This window comes from Entelurus aequoreus, linkage group LG18 (assembly GCF_033978785.1).
Source record: "Entelurus aequoreus isolate RoL-2023_Sb linkage group LG18, RoL_Eaeq_v1.1, whole genome shotgun sequence".
NCBI lineage: Eukaryota > Metazoa > Chordata > Actinopteri > Syngnathiformes > Syngnathidae > Entelurus > Entelurus aequoreus.
Window position 1 is genome coordinate 11529960 of NC_084748.1, and position 25000 is coordinate 11554959.

Consider the following 25000-nt stretch of genomic DNA (forward strand, 5'->3'; position numbering starts at 1 on the left):
AAAATAAATTTAAAAAACCCAGACAATCGTAAAAACAGGTATTTACTTGCCAACAAAGTCAAATAGATATCTTTTAAAATCATTCATCGTTATTACCTGGCATCTGTCGCTTCATCCTGGACAATATTCATGATAAATTTGTGCTTTGTTTTAAAGATGTGCTATTTGGATTTACACAGTATGAAAAAATAATTTGAAAAGGAATTTTACCTATGCAACCTCATTATACTATTGGCTAAGTTTTATATTCCTAAATGTAAGTTTCTCAATATCCGACCTGTTTTTTTGTGCCTTTAAAAAAGAATTAGAACTCTAAGTTAAAACACTCTCTACCTCTAACAACCAAAAAGCTGTGAAAACTATGATGCTGTGCTCCAAATTTAAATTATTTACTGAGCTTGTGTGAGCCTATGGCTTTGCACTTTGTTATATATATATATATATATATATATAGTTTACAACCCCCTGGCGCTGTTTTGTACTGTTTTTGTACTGTTTTTGTAATGTTTTTGAACTATTTTTGTACTTATTCTTATTATTATTATTTCTCTATTGTTTTCAAATGTTGCAATTAATAAATAAAGGTTTATAACATTTTAAAAAAAAGTAAAAAAAATAAAAAATAATAAAAAAGCTGGTCAGAATAAACACATTGCTTGTAAAAAAAATTATAATAAAAAAAAAAGGAGTAGAAGCTTCTACTTCACTTGCGCGCGGCCGAGGCGTTTTTGTACTTATTTTGATTATTATTATTTCTTAATAGTTTGTAAATGTTCCAATTTATAAGTAAAGGTTTATAATATAAAAAAAATAAAAAAGCTGGTCGGAATAAACACATTGCTTGTAAAAAAAATTAAAAATAAAAATAAAAAAGGACCAAGAATTTTCTACGTCACGTTTTTGTATTTATTTTAATTATTATTATTTCTCAATTGATTTTAAATGTTGCAATCTATAAATAAAGGTTTATAAAATTCAAAAAAATTAAAAAATATAAAAGCTGGTCGGAATAAACACATTGCTTGTAAAAAAAAAAAAAAGGACCAAGAAGTTTCTATGTCACGTGCGCGCGGCCGAGGCGTTTTTGTACTTATTTTGATTATTATTATTTCTCAATTGTTTGTAAATGTTGCAATTTATAAATAAAGGTTTATAAAATTCAAAAATAAATAAATACATTTAAAAAATAAAAAATAAGCTGTAAATCGCTTGTAAAAGACAAAAAAAAAAAAAAGGACCCAGAAGCTTCTACGTCACGGCGGAGGCGTTTTTGTGCTTATTTTGATTATTATTATTTCCCAATTGATTGTAAATGTTGCAATTGATAAATAAAGGTTTATAAATCAAAATGAAAAATAAAAATAAAAAAGCTGGTCGGAATAAATTGCTTGTAAAAAATAAAAATTAAAAAATTAAAAAATTAAAATTAAAAAAAGGACCAAGAAGCTTCTACGTCACGTGCGCGCGGCCGAGGCGTTTTTGTACTTATTTTGATTATTATTATTTCTCAATGTTTGTTAATGTTGCAATTTATAAATAAAGGTTTAAAAATAAAATAAAAAATAAATAAAAAAGCTGGTCGGAATAAACACATTGCTTGTAAAAAAAATTTAAAAATTAAAAAAAGGACCAAGAAGCTTCTACGTCACGTGTGCGCGGCCGAGGCGTTTTTGTACTTATTTTAATAATTATTATTTCTCAATTGTTTGTAAATGTTGCAATTCATAAATAAAGGTTTATAAAATTTTTAAAATAAGCTAGTCGCAATAAACACATTGCTTGTAAATAAATACGATTTTTTTTTTAAAAAAGGACCAAGAAGCCTCCACGTCAAGTGCGCGCGGTCGAGGCGTTTTTGTACTTATTTTGATTATTATTTTTTCTCAATTGTTTGTAAATGTTGCAATTTATAAATAAATGTTTATAAAATAAAAATAAATAAAAAAGCTGGTCGGAATAAACACATTGCTTGTAAAAAAAAAAGGACCAAGAAGCTTCAATGTCACGTCATATTTTTTTTTTAAACAGCCCAGGCGTTTTTGTATTTATTTTAATTATTATTTTTTCTCAATTTTTTGTAAATGTTGCAATTTATAAATAAAGGTTTATAAAATTCAAAAAAATAAAAATAACAATAAAAAAGCTGGTCGAAATAAACACATTGCTTGTAGAAAAGAAAAAAGGAAAAAAAAGGACCAAGAAGCTTCTACGTCACGTGCGCGCGGCCGAGGCGTTTTTGTACTTATTTTGATTATTATTATTTCTCAATGTTTGTAAATGTTGCAATTTATAAATAAAGGTTTATAAAATAAAATAAAATAAAAATAAAAAAGCTGGTCGGAATAAACACATTGCTTGTAAAAAAAATTAAAAAATTAAAAAAAGGACCAAGAAGCTTCTACGTCACGTGTGCGCGGCCGAGGCGTTTTTGTACTTATTTTAATAATTATTATTTCTCAATTGTTTGTAAATGTTGCAATTCATAAATAAAGGTTTATAAAAATTTTAAAATAAGCTAGTCGCAATAAACACATTGCTTGTAAATAAATAAGAATTTTTTTTTTAAAAAGGACCAAGAAGCCTCCACGTCAAGTGCGCGCGGTCGAGGCGTTTTTGTACTTATTTTGATTATTATTTTTTCTCAATTGTTTGTAAATGTTGCAATTTATAAATAAATGTTTATAAAATAAAAATAAATAAAAAAAGCTGGTCGGAATAAACACATTGCTTGTAAAAAAAAAAAAAAAAAAAAAAAAAAGGACCAAGAAGCTTCTATGTCACGTCATATTTTTTTTTTAAACAGCCCAGGCGTTTTTGTATTTATTTTAATTATTATTTTTTCTCAATTTTTTGTAAATGTTGCAATTTATAAATAAAGGTTTATAAAATTCAAAAAAATAAAAATAACAATAAAAAAAGCTGGTCGAAATAAACACATTGCTTGTAGAAAAGAAAAAAGGAAAAAAAAGGACCAAGAAGCTTCTACGTCACGTGCGCGCGGCCGAGGCGTTTTTGTACTTATTTTGATTATTATTATTTCTCAATGTTTGTAAATGTTGCAATTTATAAATAAAGGTTTATAAAATAAAATAAAAAAAAATAAAAAAAGCTGGTCGGAATAAACACATTGCTTGTAAAAAATTTAAAAAAATAAAAAAAAGGACCAAGAAGCTTCTACGTCACGTGTGCGCGGCCGAGGCGTTTTTGTACTTATTTTAATAATTATTATTTCTCAATTGTTTGTAAATGTTGCAATTCATAAATAAAGGTTTATAAAAAATTTAAAATAAGCTAGTCGCAATAAACACATTGCTTGTAAATAAATAAGATTTTTTTTTTAAAAAAGGACCAAGAAGCCTCCACGTCAAGTGTGCGCGGTCGAGGCGTTTTTGTACTTATTTTGATTATTATTTTTTCTCAATTGTTTGTAAATGTTGCAATTTATAAATAAATGTTTATAAAATAAAAATAAATAAAAAAAGCTGGTCGGAATAAACACATTGCTTGTAAAAAAAAAAATACAATAAAAAAAAAAGGACCAAGAAGCTTCTATGTCACGTCATATTTTTTTTTTAAACAGTCCAGGCGTTTTTGTATTTATTTTAATTATTATTTTTTCTAAATTTTTTGTAAATGTTGCAATTTATAAATAAAGGTTTATAAAATTCAAAAAAATAAAAAAATAAATAAAAAAAAGCTGGTCGAAATAAACACATTGCTTGTAGAAAAAAGAAAAAAGAAAAAAGAAAAAAAAAGGACCAAGAAAATTCTACGTCACGTGCGCGTGGCCAAGGCGTTTTGTACTTATTTTGATTATTATTATTTCTCAATTGTTTGTAAATGTTGCAATTTATAAATAAAGGTTTATAAAATATAAAATAAAAAAATAAAATAAAATAAATAAAAAAAGCTGGTCGGAATAAACACATGGCTTGTAAAAATAAAAAATAAAAAAAAAAGGACCAAGAAGCTTCTACGTCACGGCGGAGGCGTTTTTGTACTTATTTTGATTATTATTATTTCTCAATTCATTGTAAATGTTGCAATTGATAAATAAAGGTTTATAAAATTTTAAAAAATTAATAAAAAAAAGCTGGTCGGAATTAATTGCTTGTAAAAAATAAAAAAAATAAAAAAATAAAATAAAATAAAATAAAAAGGACCAAGAAGCTTTTATGTCACGTGCGCGCGGCCGAGGCGTTTTTGTACTTATTTTGATTATTATTATTTCTCAATTGTTTGTAAATGTTGCAATTTATAAATAAAGGTTTATAAAATATAAAATAAAAAATAAATAAAAAATGCTGGTCGGAATAAACACATTGCTTGTAAAAAAAAAAAGAAAAAAGAAAAAAAAGGACCAAAAAGCTTCTGTCACATCTTTTTTTTTTTTTTAAACGGCCCAGGCGTTTTTGTATTTATTTTAATTATTATTGTTTCTAAATTTTTTGTAAATGTTGCAATTTATAAATAAAGGTTTATAAAATTCCAAAAAAAATATTAATAAAAATAAAAAAGCTGGTCGAAATAAACACATTGCTTGTAGAAAAAAAAAAAGAAAAAGAAAAAAAAAAGGACCAAGAAGCTTCTACGTCACGTGCGCGTGGCCGAGGCGTTTTTGTACTTATTTTGATTATTATTATTTCTCAATTGTTTGTAAATGTTGCAATTTATAAATAAAGGTTTATAAAATATAAAATAAAAAAATAAAATAAAATAAATAAAAAAAGCTGGTTGGAATAAACACATGGCTTGTAAAAAAAAAAAAAAAAAAAAAAAAAGGACCTAGAAGCTTCTATGTCACGGCGGAGGCGTTTTTGTACTTATTTTGATTATTATTATTTCTCAATTGATTGTAAATGTTGCAATTGATAAATAAAGGTTTATAAAATTTTAAAAAATTAATAAAAAAAGCTGGTCGGAATTAATTGCTTGTAAAAAATAAAAATAAATAAAAAAATTTAAAAAATAAATAAAAAGGACCAAGAAGCTTTTATGTCACGTGCGCGCGGCCGAGGCGTTTTTGTACTTATTTTGATTATTATTATTTCTCAATTGTTTGTAAATATTGCAATTTATAAATAAAGGTTTATAAAATATAAAATAAAAAATAAATAAAAAATGCTGGTCGGAATAAACACATTGCTTGTAAAAAAAAAAAGGAAAAAGAAAAAAAAGGACCAAAAAGCTTCTATGTCACATCTTTTTTTTTTTAAACGGCCCAGGCGTTTTTGTATTTATTTTAATTATTATTGTTTCTCAATTTTTTGTAAATGTTGCAATTTATAAATAAAGTTTTATAAAATTCCAAAAAAAATATTAATAAAAAAAAAAAAGCTGGTCGAAATAAACACATTGCTTGTAGAAAAAAAAAAAGGAAAAAAAAGGACCAAGAAGCTTCTACGTCACGTGCGCGTGGCCGACGCGTTTTTGTACTTATTTTGATTATTATTATTTCTCAATTGTTTGTAAATGTTGCAATTTATAAATAAAGGTTTATAAAATATAAAATAAAAAATAAATAAAAAATGCTGGTCGGAATAAACACATTGCTTGTAAAAAAAAAAAAGAAAAAAGAAAAAAAATGACCAAAAAGCTTCTATGTCACATCTTTTTTTTTTTTTTAAACGGCCCAGGCGTTTTTGTATTTATTTTAATTATTATTGTTTCTCAATTTTTTGTAAATGTTGCAATTTATAAATAAAGGTTTATAAAATTCAAAAAAATAAAAATAAAAATAAAAAAGCTGGTCGAAATAAACACATTGCTTGTAGAAGAAAAAAAAAAGAAAAAGAAAAAAAAAGGACCAAGAAGCTTCTACGTCACGCGCGCGTGGCCGACGCGTTTTTGTACTTATTTTGATTATTATTATTTCTCAATTGTTTGTAAATGTTGCAATTTATAAATAAAGGTTTATAAAATATAAAATAAAAAAATAAAATAAAATAAATTAAAAAAAGCTTGTCGGAATAAACACATGGCTTGTAAAAAAAAAAAAAAAAAAAAAAAAAAAAGGACCAAAGAACCTTCTACGTCACGTGCGCGCGGCCGAGGCGTGACACCGGCTTGCGCGTTCACGCCCCATCTCTCGCCTTTCGCAGCGGCTCCGTGGGAGAAAAAGGGAGGACACGTCACGCGCACCTTCCTCCGCGAAAAAGGCTCAAAGAAGACTCGCCAGGGAGGCTCCAGGAAGTGTCCCGCGGGATATCGTGGCTGTGCTCGCTGCTTGACCCAGCAGGACCAGGCAGGCAGGCAGGCAGGCAGGCGGGGGGGCGGCAGCCATGGAGGGGATGCAGGCGTACGGAGCTGGGAAAGCCGGAGGAGCCTTCGACCCCGTCACCTTCTTCCAGCAGCCTCAGACTATACTCCGCATCGTGTCGTGGGTGAGTGACTCATCAATAAATATCATCTTTATTCAATACTAACCCTCCAGTGTACTACCCAGCATGCACCGCGATCGTAATTGTGTCACTTAACGGGGCCAGTCGTGTGGTTATTTGAAGTCCCGCAGTAAACAAACATGGCCGAGAGGTCCAAGTGGAGCCTCCGTGGGACATTTTACACTGCAGTAACATATATCACGTCACGAATAACCATGTAGTCTCTTCCGGCTCGTCATTAGGAGGAAGATATCAAGTGAGGGGGGAGAACATGGTGGCCACATACACATTAGGAACATGAGCCTGTCACGTGTGTACGCCCACTTTAAAACAACAACAACAACAACAACAAAAAGGCTTCACTATACATCTTAAAACACATCTCTGTTACTATTTGTCAGTCAGCTGCAGAGGTGGGGCCTTTACGTCAGCAAATATATATATATATATATATATATATATATATATATATATATATATATATATATATATATATATATATATATATATATATATATATATATACATACGTTAGGTCAGGAATAAACACAGAGGCTATTTCATCCATACAAGCCTGTTTCGCAGGTTTCCCTGCTCTTCAGGGGATTTTAAATCTGACCTATTGTATATTCCACTCTACCCCGGTATTGAGCACTGTATAAACCACAGAAACCTTGACTATGTGTGTATATATATATATATAACGTTAGGTCAGGAAAAAAATACAGATGCTATATCATCCCTACAAGCCTGTTTCGCAGGTTTCCCTGTTTATTTTATTTCATTTTATTTATTTATTTTATATTTATAGGCTCCAGCACCCCCCGCGACCCCAAAAGGGACAAGCGGTAGGAAATGGATGGATGGATCTTTATAGGGAAACCTGCGAAACAGGCTTGTAGGGATGATATAGCCTCTGTATTTTTTTCCCGACCTAACGTGTGTGTGTATATATATATATATATATATATATATATATATATATATATATATATATATATATATATATATATATATACACATACATTAGGTCAGGAAAAAACACAGAGGCTATTTCATCCCTACAAGCCTGTTTCACAGGTTTCCCTGCTCTTCAGGGGATTTTAAATCTGACCTAACATATATTCCGCTCTACCCCGGTATTGAGCACTGTATAACAGATAAACCACAGAAACCTTGACTATATATATATATATATATATATATATATATATATATATATATATATATATATATATATATATATATATATATATATATATATATATATGTATATATATATATATATACTGTATATACATACACGTTAGGTCAAGAAAAAATACAGAGGCTATATCATCCCTACAAGCCTGTTTCGCAGGTTTCCCTGTTTCCCTTTTTGTTTTATTTATTTATTTTATATTTATATCGAAACCTGAGAAACAGGCTTGTAGGGATGATATAGCCTCTGTATTTTTTCTTGACCTAACGTGTATGTATATACAGTATATATATATATATATATACATATATATATATATATATATATATATATATATATATATATATATATATATATATATATATATATATGGTATTGAACTCTGTATAACAGATAAACCACAGAAACCTTGACTATCATACAGTATATATATATATATATATATATATATATATATATATATATATATATATATATATATATATATATATATATATATATATATATATATATATATATATATATATATATATATATATATCTCATCTTGGCTTGCCAAAGTGTCTTCTTGCTGGATAATGTTGAGTGAATTCACTTGTGACCTGAAATCAACGGAAACAATCATAATTCAAAGCAGACAACCAGTTTTGTGTACTATTGTGGTGCACAATTGTCGTGTTTGTGCGTCGTGAACGCCAACTGAGTGCGTCTCCTCAATGTTGGGAGGAGAAAAAACAGCTCAGGGGGTAAAGAGTCATGTGGCGGCTCCACCAAGCGTGAACGATTATGAGCGTGATGTGGATTTGTCAGAGCTGGGCTCTTTCAAAGTGGCGTGTACTTCCTCCCGGGTCGTCTTAGTACCTTAGCTCAGTGTTTTTCAACCACTGAGATACAGTCTGTTGTGCCGTGGGAGATGATCTAATTTCACCTAAAGATATTTTTTGCAAACCAGTAATTATAGTCTGCAAATGATGTGTTGTTGTTGAGTGTCGGTGCTGTCTAAAGCTCGGCAGAGTAACCGTGTAATACTCTTCCATATCAGTAGGTGGCAGCCGGTAGCTAATTGCTTTGTCGATGTCGAAAACAGTGGAAGGCAGTGTGCAGGTAAAAAAGGTGTCTAGTGCTTAAAAAATAAAAATAAACAAAAGGTGAGTGCCCCAAAGAAAAGGCATTGAAGCTTAGGGAAGGCTTTGCAGAACAAAACTAAAACTGAATTGGCTACAAATTAAAAACAGAATGCTGGACGACAGCAAAGACTTACTGTGGAGCAAAGACAATGTACATCCGAACATGACATGACAATCAAAAATGTCCCCACAAAGAAGACTATGAAGCGTATGCATGCAAAATTAACTAAAAAAAAAAAAAAAGTTGGCGTGCTAAGAGTTAGCATGTGTCAAGTACCAAGTTATATGACGCTGAAGTGTTTGCATGCAAAATTGGCTAACAAAAGATAGCATGTTAATGAGGTGTTACGGTGCAAAATTGGCTTAAAAAAAAAGTGCATGTCAATGTTAGCATGCTAACAGCATGTGTCAAGTACCAAGCTATATGATGCTGTGGCGTTCAATTGCAAAATTGGGTAAAAAAAAAGTTAGCATGTCAGTGTTAGCATGCTAACAGCATTTGACAAGTACCAAGCTATATGACTCTCAGGCATTCGGTTGCAAAATTGGCTCAAAAAGTTAGCATGTCAATGTTAGCATGCTAACATTTAGCATGTGTCAAGTACCAAACTATAGGACGATGAGGCGTTCGGATGCAAAATTGGCGTTAATGTACAAAATGTAATTAATGTAATTTAATTTAATTTAGTTTAATTAATTAATTAATTAATCATTTAATTTAATTTAATTTAAACCTACTCGGTGGCGTGAGTTCAAACGAGTCATACCAAAGACTATAAAAATGGGACCCATTACCTCCCTGCCTGGCACTAAGCATCAAGGGTTGGAATTGGGGGTTTAATCACCAAAAATGATTCCCGGGCGCGGCCACCGCTGCTGCCCACTGCTCCCCTCACCTCCCAGGGGGTAAACAAGGGGATGGGTCAAATGCAGAGGACACATTTCACCACGCTTAGTGTGTGTGTGTGTGTGACAATCATTGGTACTTTAACTTAACTTTAAGTGACCTTCAGTTGTTGCTAACAAAGTTGGCACACCCTGGCCTTCGTTGGTTTATTGTACTGCATTTCTTTGTGAGAGGGGAATATAATTGAACATTTCACCCAGCAGCCACCCCCAAATGTCACCTGAGCAACAGTGGTAACCATAGTAACACCCCAAGCCTGATGACGTTAACACTGTGTTGTGTGTGTGTGTGTGTGTGTGTGTGTGTGTGTGTGTGTGTGTGTGTGTGTGTGTGTGTGTGTGCCTTTTGTCTGAGCTTCTATTATTGTAAAGTCAACAACATACCTGAAAGTGTCAATCAAAATGATCTTATTAAATGTTTTGTATTGGCGTGTGTACCTAATGTAGTGTCCAGGTGAGAGCCTATTAATACATTACCAGAGAATCGGAGTTTCCTGTTTCCAACCACGACTTTCACTTTTGATATGTGTCGCAACCACCATTGTCTTATGTCCTTATTTGTAGAAAAAGAAAAAAATATTTTTTAGACATGTTTGCGCTATGACGTCCTACTCTGTTCAGGGGTCCTTGAACGCACCTATAGAAGTATAGAAGGGTCGGTCTGCTCTAAGAGAGCACGGCTTGTAGCTTCAATGTGCACAATTAAATATCTTAGTTGCTCAGACAGTAACGTGTTCATGTAGGTTTAGATTGGGGAAAGACGTTAATGGCTCATGTTTTCATGTTAGCATTTAAGCTAGCGAGCTAGTGTCAGTCCGTCTGTGAGTTCATCAACGCGCATTCATCGAACACGGTTCATTTAAAAACGGTAATACTAACCGTCTGGAGTTTTACCGCGGTTAGCAATTATTGAAGTTTATGAAGACATTCCTAGATTAGAAATACCAAGCAGCAGCACCCGGAGACGTTTGGAGACGCTCGTTGAGAAGCGCGTCTCCAAACGGTGCGCTTTCAAAGTGGCGTGTACTTCCTCCCACGTCGTGTTAATACCTTAGCTCAGGCCTGGGCAATTATTTTGACTCGGGGGGCCAAATTTAGAGAAAAAAATGTGTCTGGGGGCCGGTATATCTATTTTTAGGAAAACTAATACAAAACCTCCCAATAAAGTCTGATTGAATGCTGAAAATGTTATGACAGACCGCCTTAAAAACGGAATGGAATTTTTATTTTTTTCTATGAACGATAAAACCCTGAATATTGACAACATATGAACGCTACACCCCCTCTCAATCGACATATTTTACAATCAAGCCAAATGCAACAAAAATTAGGGATGTCCGATAATAGCTTTTTGACGATATCCGATATTCCGATATTGTCCAACTCTTTAATTACAGATATGATATCAACCGATACCGATATCAACCGATATATACAGTCGTGGAATTAACACATTATTATGCCTAATTTGGACAACCGGGTATGGTGAAGATAAGGTCCTTTTTAAAAAAAAAAAAAATAAGATAAATAAATTAAAAAACATTTTCTTGAATAAAAAAGAAAGTAAAACAATATAAAAACAGTTACATAGAAACTAGTAATTAATGAAAATGAGTCAAATTAACTGTTCAAGGTTAGTACTATTAGTGGACCAGCAGCACGCACAATCATGTGTGCTTACGGACTGTATCCCTTGGAGACTGTATTGATATATATTGATATATAATGTAGGAACCAGAATATTAATAACAGAAAGAAACAACCCTTTTGGGGGAGGGAGGTTTTTTGGGTTGGTGCATTATGTTGATTTAATTTAAAAAAAAACAAAAAAAAACGATACCGATAATAAAAAAACGATACCGATAATTTCCGATATTACATTTTAAAGCATTTATCGGCCGATATTATCGGACATCTCTAACAAAAATGCTACAAACACAGCAAAATATGATAGTGAAGGGTAAAAAAACAAAAAACATCTACAATCTGATACATCACTAAGCTTTAGAACTTTCTTGTAAAAAATCTCCTTCCGCGTCTGTCCCTGACACCCGCATTTCAGGCTCTGGAAACACTCTGTGGAAACGCTCCCCACCCACACTGCTTGGTGCCTCGTCTGACCTGCTGTGACGTAGATTACCATAGTAACTAGTAGGGTTGTACGGTATACGGGTATTAGTATAGTACCGCGATACTAATGAATCATATTCTGTACCATACCGCCGCTGAAAAGTACCGGTCCGCCACACCCTAAGGTTTTTTATTAAAATAAAGCCAATAATGCAATTATTTCTTGTCCCCTTTATTTAGAAAAGTATTGAAAAGTACCGAAATGTATCAAAATAATACTGGTATCAGGACATCACTAGTCACTAAAATATCATGCAAAAGCGCAGATTCCAACCATTGAAGTACTTTGTATAGTTCAAGACTTACGCTCATTAGAATACATCACTGCACATCATAATGGCAGCTACATTTTCCATCTTAAAGATATAAAAAAAAAAAATTAAAGCTGCAAGCAGCGATGGACGGGATGGACTTTGAGGGCTCATAAAATCCAAACCGGAGCAGTAATTAAAACTCTTTCATCAACTTTTAATCAGAAGGGTTCAATCTCTCTTCTGTGCTAATTTGAAGCCGACACGACAAACGCGCTCAGAGGAGATAATGTTTGAAAAAAGGTGACTGTTGTTTTGAAGGGGGAATTGCAAACTTCCTGTTGATTTTTGCTGGGGGTTGTCAGTGTATGACATATACACTACCGTTCAAAAGTTTGGGGTCACATTGAAATGTCCTTATTTTTGAAGGAAAAGCACTGTACTTTTCAATGAAGATTACTTTAACTAGTCTTAACTTGAAAGAAATACACTCTATACATTGCTAATGTGGTGAATGACTATTCTAGCTGCAAATGTCTGGTTTTTGGTGTAATATCTACATAGGTGTATAGAGGCCCATTTCCAGCAACTATCACTCCAGTGTTCTAATGGTACAATGTGTTTGCTCATTGGCTCAGAAGGCTAATTGATGATTAGAAAACCCTTGTGCAATCATGTTCACACATCTGAAAACAGTTTAGCTCGTTACAGAAGCTACAAAACTGACCTTCCTTTGAGCAGATTGAGTTTCTGGAGCATCACATTTGTGTGGTCAATTAAACGCTCAAAATGTACAGAAAAAGAGAACTTTCACCTGAAACTCGACAGTCTATTCTTGTTCTTAGAAATGAAGGCTATTCCACAAAATTGTTTGGGTGACCCCAAACTTTTGAACGGTAGTGTAGGTGTAAGTGAGACCTACATAGAGGTTTTTGTTTCATGTCTCTACGACATTCCTACTGGGAGTTACAGGCAGTTTTGTCTGTGTTTTCTTCCTAGGGGGCACTAGAGCGCAATTTTGAGTTTTGAGGTTTGATTTTTTTGATTCGATCGCAATTTTCGCCAGTCCTGATGTGTGTGTCCAATTTGGTGAGTTTTGAAGCATGTCAAGGGTCAAATTACAGCTCAAAGAGGCAGCGGTATAATAATAAAACGCTAGAAATTCAATAGGGTCCTCTGTCCCAAAGGGTCCCTAAATATTTGGGAATGTCCGACGGGCCAGATTGAAAAGCTTAAAGGCCTACTGAAATTTTTTTTTTTTTATTTAAACGGGGATAGCAGATCTATTCTATGTGTCATACTTGATCATTTCGCGATATTGCCATATTTTTGCTGAAAGGATTTAGTATAGAACAACGACGATAAAGATTGCAACTTTTGGTATCTGATAAAAAAAAGGCTTGCCCCTACCGGAAGTAGCGTGACGTAGTCAGTTGAACATATACGCAAAGTTCCCTATTGTTTACAATGATGGCCGCATGAAGTGAGAGAGATTCGGACCGAGAAAGCGACAATTTCCCCATTAATTTGAGCGAGGATGAAAGATTTGTGGATGAGTAAAGTGCAAGTGAAGGACTAGTGGGGAGTTGAAGCTATTCAGATAGGGAAGATGCTGTGAGAGCCGGGGGTGACCTGATATTCAGCTGGGAATGACTACAACAGTAAATAAACACAAGACATATATATACTCTATTAGCCACAACACAACCAGGCTTATATTTAATATGCCACAAATTAATCCTGCATAAAAACACCTGCGTGTTTATTATGCTAGCTCCTAGCTCCTCTGCTAGCTCCTAGCTCCATAGAACACGCCAATACAATTCAAACACCTGATCAACACACGCAATCAATCAGCCCAAAAGACAGTTCACCTAACCCAAGGTTCATAAAGCTTATATATTTAAAAAAAGTTACGTACGTGACGCGCACATACGGTCAAGCTATCAAATGTTTAACAGCCAAGGCTGCATACTCACGGTACCTGATATTCAGCTGGGAATGACTACAACAGTAAATAAACACAAGACATATATATACTCTATTAGCCACAACACAACCAGGCTTATATTTAATATGCCACAAATTAATCCTGCATAAAAACACCTGCGTGTTTGTTATGCTAGCTCCTAGCTCCTATGCTAGCTCCTATGCTAGCTCCTAGCTCCATAGAACACGCCAATACAATTCAAACACCTGATCAACACACACAATCACTCAGCCCAAAAGACCGTTCACCTAACCCAAGGTTCATAAAGCTTATATATTTTAAAAAAGTTACGTACATACGCAAAAAAAAGTTGCGCACATACGGTCAAGCGATCAAATGTTTAGAAGCCAAAGCTGCATACTCACAGTAGCACGTCTGCGTCTTTGTCATCCAAATCAAAGTAATCCTGGTAAGAGTCTGTGTTGTCCCAGTTCTCTACAGGCGTCTGTGTATCGAAGTCAAAAGTCCTCCTGGTTAGAGTCTCTGTTATCCGAGTTCTTCCATCTTGACTGCATCTTTCGGGAATGTAAACAAAGAAGCGCCGGCTGTGTACTGTTGTTGCTGACTACGTTCGAAAAATACGTCCATTTCGCACCGACAACTTTCTTCTTTGCTTGCTCAGCTTCCTTCTCCATAATGCAATGAACATGATTGCAACAGATTCACGAACACAGATGTCCAGAATACTGTGGAATTATGAAATGAAAACAGAGCTTTTTCGTATTGGCTTCAATGTGGAAGGCATACCCGTGTTCGCCGGGCCACGTCACGCGCATACGTCATCCTCAGAGGCGTTTCGAACCGGAAGTTTAGCGGCAAATTTAAAATGTCACTTTATAAGTTAACCCGGCCGTATTGGCATGTGTTATAATGTTAAGATTTCATCATTGATATATAAACTATCAGACTGCGTGGTCGGTAGTAGTGGGTTTCAGTAGGCCTTTAACGGGCCGCATGTGGCCCTCGGGCCTAAATTTGCCCAGGTCTGCCTTAGCTCACGGGTGTCCAAAGCGCGGCCCGGGGGGCCATTTTCTGCCTGCAGCTTGTTTTTTTATTAGCCCGCGACACATTCTAAAGACAAAGTAAAAAGACGACGGCCATGATATCCAAAGAATCGGCTATCGCCACGGCGACAGTGGAAGCCACACATGTGATGTGTGGAAGTCTGAGCGTGCTCACAGTTCATCCAAGGATGCGAGGAGACGGTCGCTCTGTCTTGGTGGCGGATGTTTTTCAAGGGTTTGAGGAACTTTATTGGCATGTCAGCACACATGAGGTGGCAGGAAATGTAGTGCCCGAAGACTAGGGATACTAAAATCTATATTGCGATTTATATTGCTGCCTCTTGCAATAACGAGATATACCACAATGCACACTGTATTATTTGGCGTATAAATGATAATAGAATATTTCAAAATTGGTTACAAAGGCTCCTAATATACAAAACCCAAAAGCAGTGAAGTTGGCACGTTGTGTAAATGGTAAATAAAAACAGAATACAAAGATTTGCAAATCCTTTTCAACTTATATTCAATTGAATAGACTGCAAAGACAAGATATTTAATGTTCAAACTGGAAAACATTGTTGTTTTTTTTGCAAATATTAGCTCATTTGGAATTTGATGTCTGCAACATGTTTCAAAAAAGCTGGCACAAGTGGCAAAAAAGAGTGACAAAGTTGAGGAATGCTCATCAAACACTTATTTGGAACATCCCACAGGTGAACAGGCTAATTTGGGAACAGGTGGGTGCCATGATTGGGTATAAAAGCAGCTTCCATGAAATGCTCAGTCATTCACAAACAAGGACGGGGCGAGGGTCACCACTTTGTCAACACATGCGTGAGTAAATTGTCCAACAGTTTAAGAACAACATTTCTCAACCAGCTATTGCAAGGAATTTAGGGATTTCCCCATCTACGGTCCGTAATATCATCAAAAGGTTCAGAGAATCTGGAGAAATCACAGCAAGGCCAAAAACCAACTTTGAATGCCCGTGACTTTGGATCCCTCAGGCAGTACTGCATCTAAAAGAGACATCAGTGTGTAAAGGATATCACCACATGGGCTCAGGAACACTTCAGAAAACCACTGTCAGTAACTACAGTTTTTCGCTACATCCGTAAGTGCAAGTTAAAACTCTACTATGCAAAGCAAAAGCCATTTATCAACAACACCCGGAAACGCCGCCGGCTTCGCTGGACCCGAGCTCATCTAAGATGGACTGATGCAAAGTGTAAAAGTGTTCTGTGGTCTGACGAGTCCACATTTCAAATTGTTTTTGGAAACTGTGGACGTCGTGTCCTCCGGACCAAAGAGGAAAAGAACCATCTGGATTGTTATAGGCGCAAAGTGTAAAAGCCAGCATCTGTGATGGTATAGGGGTGTATTAGTGCCCAAGACATGGGTAACTTACACATCTGTGAAGGCACCATTAATGCTGAAAGGTACATACAGGTTTTGGAGCAACATATGTTGCCATCCAAGCAACGTTATCATAGACGCCCCTGCTTATTTCAGCAAGACAATGCCAAGCCACGTATTACAACAGCGTGGCTTCATAGTAAAAGAGTGCGGGTACTAGACTGGCCTACCTGTAGTCCAGACCTGTCTCCCATTAAAAATGTGTGGCGCAGTATGAAGCCTAAAATACCATTGATCAACAACACCCAGAAATGCTGCCGGCTTCGCTGGGCCCGAGCTCATCTAAGATGGACTGATGCAAAGTGGAAAAGTGTTCTGTGGTCTGACGAGTCCACATTTCAAATTGTTTTTGGAAACTGTGGACGTCGTGTCCTCCGGACCAAAAAGGAAAAGAACCAACAACGACCTTATAAGACTTGAAGAGTCCAAAAGAGAAAGAGATGATACAGTATTATCTGCTCACTGATGCTACACTGCAGCTAGTCCTTGATAAAAACAACCATCCACACTTCTTAATGCTTCAGCCACCCGCAGGATTCTCACAGTAATGAGGAAAAAAAAAAAGTCTTACTATTATTGGTCATATTCCATGCTAGTTTAGATCTTGAGGCTAGCGCTGTTAGCATTGTGCCGCGGTTGAGAGTAGCAACGCGAGAATGTTAGCGCATTCTGTCAGATGCTTGTCAGAGGGAATGTCCAGCCGCGTTTTGTTTGCGCTCCAGTGTCAGAATTTCCACACGCGACTCTGTTTGCGTGCATGGTGGCAACGCTACTGTGTGTGTGTGTGTGTGTGTGTGTGTGTGTGTGTGCGTGTGTGTGTGTGTGTGTGTGTGTGTGTGTGTGTGTGTGTGTGTGTGTGTTGCTAGCTCAGTCATGCACACCGCTATGCTAGGTAGCAATGTGTTTGGTCGGTCACTTCCTGACGCTGTTTCCGTTAGCATGAGCGTTAACTTCTTCATGACTTTTCCTCTTTTATCCACAATTTCTTCATTTTGACTTTCTCTTCTCACTCCTTGCAAAGAATCAAGCGCCAGATCAGCAAACCTGATAGTTGATACTGTTACCTGATTTGGCGGTTAGCGTGTCACTCCCGCTGATCAGTGATCACTTCCTGCGTTGTTCGATTACCAGAGAGCGCTTTGAACTGTTTACGATCTTTTCTGTGAACTGTTTACGACCTTTTCTGTGAACTGTTTACGACCTTTTCTTTGACCTGTTCTATAATCAAAGGCGATGGCTGTTTACGACCCCCGTCCCTTAGAAACAGCTGTTGCCATGTAATCAGGGAAAGTCCAAATAAAAGAGGTGGCGTACAATCTTTCGCCAGAGCGTGCTGGGACACTGTCCAAGGGTACAGTGTCCAGGCGTCTCTCCTCAATTGAGCTAAATTTATATTTTTTCTGTCTCTGTTTAATTCCTTGTTTCTTGTCTTGTTTAATAGATGTCATCAGTGTTTGAACCTGACATATACTTTATGCCCTACTTGAAGTTACGGCATAAATCTAGTGTTGTTGTCAATTTTTGGATGTTTTTTAAGAGTGCTTTATACGTGGAATAGATTAATCTCAATTACCTGCGTTGTTAGCTGCTTCTTGCCAGCAGTTTTTCACTATTAGAATGCATGGAAAAATACAAGACGCGTGTTGTTGTCTCACATAAGGATGGCGGATGTTGGGCAAAATTAGTCCCCAAAAGTGCGGTTTTCCTTTAAAGATTTAGGGACAATATTGTAAGGACTCAAGTCCAAGCTGTGATTGGGGGTGTCGATGTCTGGCAGGTTGAGTCAGCCGTGAACCGTTTTGTCCTACTAATTTCGCCGGTCCTTAAACTCACCGTAGTTGTGTGGACTGTGACTCAACAGCTTGTTTACGTGTACAACTTTCTCAGACGCTGCCACAGAAAGACGTGTTTTATGCCACTCCTTAGTCTCATTTTGTCCACCAAACGTTTTATGCTGTGCGTGAATGCACAAAGGTGAGCTTTGTTGACGTTACTGACTTGTATGTAGTGCTAATCAGGCATATTTGGTTAGTGCGGGAGTCAGCAACCCACGGCTCTAGAGCCACATGGGGCTCGTTAGCGGCGCCTTGGTGGCTCCATGGAGCTTTTTCAAAAATGTATGGAAATGGAAAAAAAAAATGGGGTGAAAAATATGTTTTGTTGTAATACGGTTTCTGTAGGAGGACACACATGACACAAACCTTACTAATTGCTAGAAAGCCCACTGTTTATTATGTATGTGTTTATGCTTCACTGATGAGAGTATTAGGCGAGCGCCGTTTTGTCCTACTAATTTCGGCGGTCCTCGAACTCACCGTAGTTGTGTGCACTGTGACTCAACAGTTTGCTTACATGTACAACTTTCTCCGATGCTGCCACAGAAAGACGTGTTTAATGCCACTCCTTCTTTGTCTCATTTTGTCCACCAAACGTTTTATGCTGTGCGTGAATGCACAAAGGTGAGCTTTGTTGACGTTATTGACTTGTGTGGAGTGATAATCAGGCATATTTGGTTAGTGCGGGAGTCAGTAACCCACGGCTTTTAGCGGCGCCCTAGTGGCCCCATGGAGCTTTTACAAAAATGTATGGAAATTGCAAAAAAATGGGGTGAAAAATATGTTTTTTGTTGTGATACAGATGAGGACAAACATGACACAAACCTTCCTAATTGTTAGAAAGCCCACTGTTTAATATGTTTGTGGTAATGCTTCACTGATGAGAGTGTTTGGCTAGTGCCGTTTTGTCCTACTTTGTCTCATTTTGTCCACCAAACAATTTATGCTGTGCGTGAATGCACAAAGGTGAGCTTTGTTGACGTTATTGACTCGTTTGGAGTGCTAATCAGGCATATTTGGTCAGTGCATGACTGCAAGCTAATCCACGCTAACATGCTATTTAGGCCAGCTGCATGTACATATTGCATCATTATGCCTCGTTTGTAGGTATATTTGAGCTCATTTAATTTCCTTTACTTATGTCCTCTGTTTATGTAATTTATATTTGCATTATGTGTAATATTGGCTGCATTTGTGCGCCATGTTGTTCCAGACCACAGCAAAAGTTACCCAGCTTGCAAAGATTGTAATAAATCCATTAGAAGAAGACGGCCTGATGTTTCCTTTAACTTGGACAAACACATCTATACCTTTAGCATTTCTAAGTAATTTCCAGGAGTTATCTCACCCTCCTGTGGAGGTTGCCCTCTAGTGGCTTCTTCGGCTCACCACACACTTGCACGAGAGCAAGTTCAACAATGTATTTTATTGTGAGCGCAGACACGACAGTCTCTGCTCCGTGACTTTTTGGCGTGTCGTCGTTCTGGCCTTCTCTCTCTCGCAATGTCCAGCGTCTGTGTCCGCTCACCAGCACCAACTCCAACCACGTGTCTCGGGTCCGGCTGCTGCTAATAAGGGCGACAGGTGATTAGATAACCAGCCCCAGCTGGGCAATCCACTCACCTGCCGGTGGCTTCGAGGCCGGTCCTTACACACAGCCCGCTCTGCGGCAGGCCCACAGACCACGCCCCCCTCCACACCTCCATTTTACTAATGTTTTCCAATGTTGTAAAAATGTGTAGAATAAATATTACATTTCAACATTTCTTTTAATGAAAATTTGGCTCAGATATAGTCATTTTGATAGTAGGCTAATACAGCTGATATGGACAATTACATCATGTGTTGCCTTCATTATAACACTTATATAAGACTGATATAGACAATTACATCATGTGTTGCCTTCATTATAACACTTATATAAGACTTTTAAAGTCATTTTGATAGTAGGCTAATATAGACACTTACATCCTGTGTTGGCCTCATTATAACACTTATATAAGGTGTTTATTTTTTTTAATTTTTTTTATTGTTTGTCGATTATGGCTCTTTCAACATTTTGGGTTGCCGACACCTGGGCTGAACTCACACAAATGGAAGCAAACAGCAAAATTTTGTTTGTGGAGACATCTCGTGTCCTTGTTCGGCCTCGATTCTTGCAGTCCTCCTCCCAGGATCTTACTCTCCTCTCTAATTCTCCACCTGCCTCATTATGTGAGCGACCGCTGCCATGGCGACGGCAGCAATCAGGTTAGCCTCCCCCCTTGCCGGCACACTCCCCCTCCCCCCAGCGCCCCACACCAATCAGTGCATCCATCTTTTATTGATTCATTTACCCCTAAGAGGCTGGCCAGCATCCCCTAGTAGAGTTGTCAACAACTCTGTAAACTAGGGATGGGTACCGATACGGCAGGGTATTTTAACCCCATTGTCAGGCCGCTAGCACCCCCTACAGGGCCGCAAAAAAAATCTGAATCAAAGCTGTTGTCCGTATAGACCGCAGCGGTTGTCAGGTTCAAACACTGACGACATCTATTAAACAGACAAGAAGCAAGGAATCATGCAGAGACAGAGTTCAATTTAGCTCATGAGGAGAACGCATGGAGCTGCACAATTAGTCACAGTCTCGCCCCTACGCTCTAAGGTTCAGCTCCCGCGTTCAGCTCCCGCGTTCCTCTATTTATTCAGGAGTTCCACAGTCAACATCACTGAGGCCGCCTCTAAAAGGAGTGGTCACATATATGCAAAGCAGCTCCAGTACGCACAATACGTGACGTAATGTGCTGGGGGGCCTTGTGATTTCGCCTTGTCTCTGCTTCGTCCGCGTGCTGTCGTCTTATCTTCGTTGAGGTCCTTGAAGTCCTTGGCTGTTAGCGGGGCTAAAACAAAGATAACATCTGCGGCTGAGGCCACCCCTCAGACAAGAAGTTTTGTCCTTGCACAGATGGAAAAAGTACAGCTTGAGCACAATAGCTAAAAACTATAGCAACTGAATTTAAGCGTACTAAAGTTGTGTGATAATATGTACATGATTATTCTAACAGCGGTACTCAGTTGTAATACATTTTTCCGCCACTTGTGGCAGCAATGACGATATCAAATAAACCGAAGAAGTCTGGAGCTTTAGTCGTACAGAAGTTCTTTAAGCGCAAGAATTATGACTAAAGTGGTGAAGCACCTTATTGTTATTGATGGTTTATTGAAGAAACATACATATTATTACTATTTATTAATTCATTTAGAATTAATTTATTTCAGCACTGTGTAATTGAATGTAGATTTATTATTCATTAAATGTCTATGAGTCCCTTCTTTTGCAGTATATTTGATTAGTATTTATTTTTATCAGCCTGACCTACACCTTGATAATAATTTCTCTTAATAATCATGCTTTAATATCATTTGACTCTAAGTAGGTTGGATATAATTATTGAATACCATTAAAATCAGGAGTAAGATTAATAATTCAGTGTTTGCATTTGCAAGTCCAAGACAGATGGCAGTAGTGTATAGTTTCTTAGTAGTTGTTGTTTTTGTGCCCTAAAAAGTGTTAATACTGTAAGTATTGTACTTATTACGCATCCGCTGTTTGATTGTATGAATTGATTAACGTGGACCCCGACTTAAACACGTTGAAAAACGTATTCGGGTGTTACCATTTAGTGGTCAATTGTACGGAATATGTACTGTACTGTGCAATCTACTAATAAGAGTTTTAATCAATCAATCAAATTGTAACGTGCATCTTAGTTGTAGTTGTCATTAACACATTTGGAAGTGTTGAAATCGCCATGTGGAATCGCTAATGCTAATCAGTAGCATGTCGATAACACCGCCAACCCATGAGGCTCAAGAAATTGATACTTTGTTGATTGTACTTACATGTCTTTTAAAACTGACTTTGAAACAACGTTGCAAAATATCAACAACACAACCTAACATTGAATACATTTTGTCAAAAAGCATGTTGTTTCATTGTTGTATTTGTGTTGTAGAATATTGGTTGGAAAATGACCAAATTTCAATGGTCAAATCAACGTCAGAACCCAACATTGATTAAACGTCGTCAAGAAGCATGTTGTTTCAACGTTGTGTTTGTGTTGTAGAATATTGGTTGGGAAATGACCAAAATTTCAATGGTCAAATCAACGTCAGAACCCAACATTGATTAAATGTCGTCAAAAAGATGTCGTTTCAACGTTGTGTTTGTGTTGTAGAATTTTGGTTGGGAAATGACCAAAATTTCAATGGTCAAATCAACGTCAGAACCCAACATTGATTAAATGTCGTCAAAAAGATGTTGTTTCAACGTTGTGTTTGTGTTGTAGAATATTGGTTGGGAAATGACCAAATTTCAATGGTCAAATCAACGTCAGAACCCAACGTTGATTAAATGTCGTCAAAAAGATGTTGTTTCAACGTTGTGTTTGTGTTGTAGAATTTTGGTTGGGAAATGACCAAAATTTCAATGGTCAAATCAACGTCACAACCCGACATTGATTCAATGTCATCAAGAAGCATGTTATGTTATGTTTGAGTTGCTCAACGTCAGGACCTAATTTACCAAGTTCTCAACATTGTTTCAATTTTGTGTGCCTGCTGGGATGTATATTAGCATCAAGCTAGCGCATTTTTGGCAAACTCGAGCCTTACTTTACTAAGCGTTTTTTTGAGTCAATTGCTTTGTCGGCATTGAAAATTGCGACATTGCCTAGACTTAGTTTGGCTGAGTCCGCTCTCAGTGCTGCTGGGAGACATATTCCACATAGTGTTACCTTGTTTTTTTTTTTACATGACTAATCTGTTCCAAAAAGTCAGAAGTATACCAAATCCTACCGAAACCTATAAATCTAGGTGCATAAAACAATGTGAAATACACATAAATTATGAATGAAATTTGTACAGTAAATAAACATTGAAGACTTGTGTCAGGTTCAAACACTGATGACATCTATTAAACAAGACAAGAAGCAAAGAATCAAACAGAGACAGAATTCAATTTTGACTCAATTGAGGAGAAACGTGTCAACCTGTAACCTCTTACAGTGTCACCCACGCTCTGGCGAAAGATTGTATGCCTCCTTCCTTTATTTGGACTTTCTCTAACCACATGGCCATAGCTGTTTCTAAAGGACAAAGGTCGTAAACGGTTCACAGAAAAGGTCGTAAACGAGTTCAAAAAGAGGTTTGTAAAACAGTTCAAAAAGACGTTCTTAAAAACAGTTGAAAAAGGAGGTTGAAAAAGAGGTCACCTGGAGGGGAGTCTGGTCCTGCTTCCTCTTCGCTTTTGTAGTACTTGGGTCAGACAATATCTTTCTGTTTGACTATAATACATGGAAGAAAACAGAACACCTTCATTTCAAGGTCGTAAACAATTCACAGAAACGGTCAGTTCAAAAAGAGTTCGTAAAATAGTTAAAAAAGACGTTCGTAAACCAGTTCAAAAAGGAGGTTCAAAAAGAGGGCGTCTGGAAATTGGGCAGATCCTGTCTTCCCTCCGCTTTGAAGTCCTCGGGTTAGAACAATATTTTTCTGTTGATTACCATACCCCCCTCCTACACAGTGGAGTTTTACGAGCCTTACTCTTGGTAGGTTTCAAAGACAGCTTTTGCTTCTCACCGGGCCCTCAATGTAACACAAAGTTATTAATAACTTCGAAACAATTATTCAAACAACTTGAATTCAGTAGTGTTTTCTCACCTTTTTCATCAAAGTGCTGGCACTCGCAGCTTTCTTTGGCCCCCATGGCGACTCATTTAGGAGTCCAACTCTATAAAGACATTTTTTGGTTTGCTCCACACAACGTGTGGCCGTACAATAACGAGACAGTGTGCAAAAAGCAGGGCAATATTTTGGCCAGCATTGTCATCAAACACGGACTCAGACACAAAGCAGCGATGTTCTGCTTTTAATGGAAGCATGAAAGAGAGCAGTGTTCTGTGAAAACATTGAAATCCACTCCAGCGGGCACTTTGCCGCCATTATCTCCAATGGAGTGCGTCTGGCGGCGCGTGGTTCCAGAATGTACTGACTGGCGGGACTATTATGACTCCTGTTTTGTTAAAACACGTCCTCCTGTGACACGTTGACGCCATAATCATGGTTTTTCCCGGGTTTAAGCTCATGGTTTTCGTCCATTTTGGGTACAAAAAGGAAATAAACTTCATAACGCAAAACTAAGCTTACACTGTAAAAAATGTTACTTTGATGCAACTTAAAAAAAAAGGTTTGTGATTTTATGTTTTTTTTTTATTTTGATTGATTCATTGATTGATTGATTGAGAAGTGTATTGACATTTTAAAAAATTGAATCCATATAATGCTTTCAAAAGGCAAATGGATGGCACAAAAAGCCAAAAGGCTTGTTTCCATTGTGGGCCATTAAAAATTCATCAGAATTTGCTACATTCAATAATAAAATATATACAACCTGTAACATGTATATAAAAAAATTAAGAAAGATTTATCCATTAAAAAATGGAGAAATTATGTACATATACACAGTATACATGTCAGGTGATTTGAAAAACAATATATACAAAAAATATATATACGTTATGTTCATGAATTTGTTAAAACTTTGTTTAAGTCGGAGATGAGCTGAAGATGCAACAAAATTAGGTATAATAAACTTGAAAAAAAGCAGCAAATTAATTACACTGGACCTAATTAAAATGTGTTCATAAGTTGGAAAAACTTGGTATGATACATTGGGGGTAAGTTATAGATGCAACAAAATTATATATATGTATATATA

General features: G+C 36.3%; 1 protein-coding gene across 2 annotated transcripts in view; it reads left to right on the plus strand.

Annotated features, from left to right (window-relative positions):
* Positions 1-6066: 6066 nt before the first annotated feature.
* LOC133633799 (synaptogyrin-1-like) overlaps positions 6067-25000 on the plus strand; it is a 69319-nt gene continuing 50385 nt past the window's right edge. For both annotated transcript variants that reach the window (XM_062026505.1, XM_062026507.1), the window contains exon 1: positions 6067-6383. In XM_062026505.1, the coding sequence (XP_061882489.1) occupies positions 6282-6383 (102 nt within the window). In that variant the 5' untranslated portion in view covers positions 6067-6281. The remainder of the gene's footprint in view (positions 6384-25000) is intronic.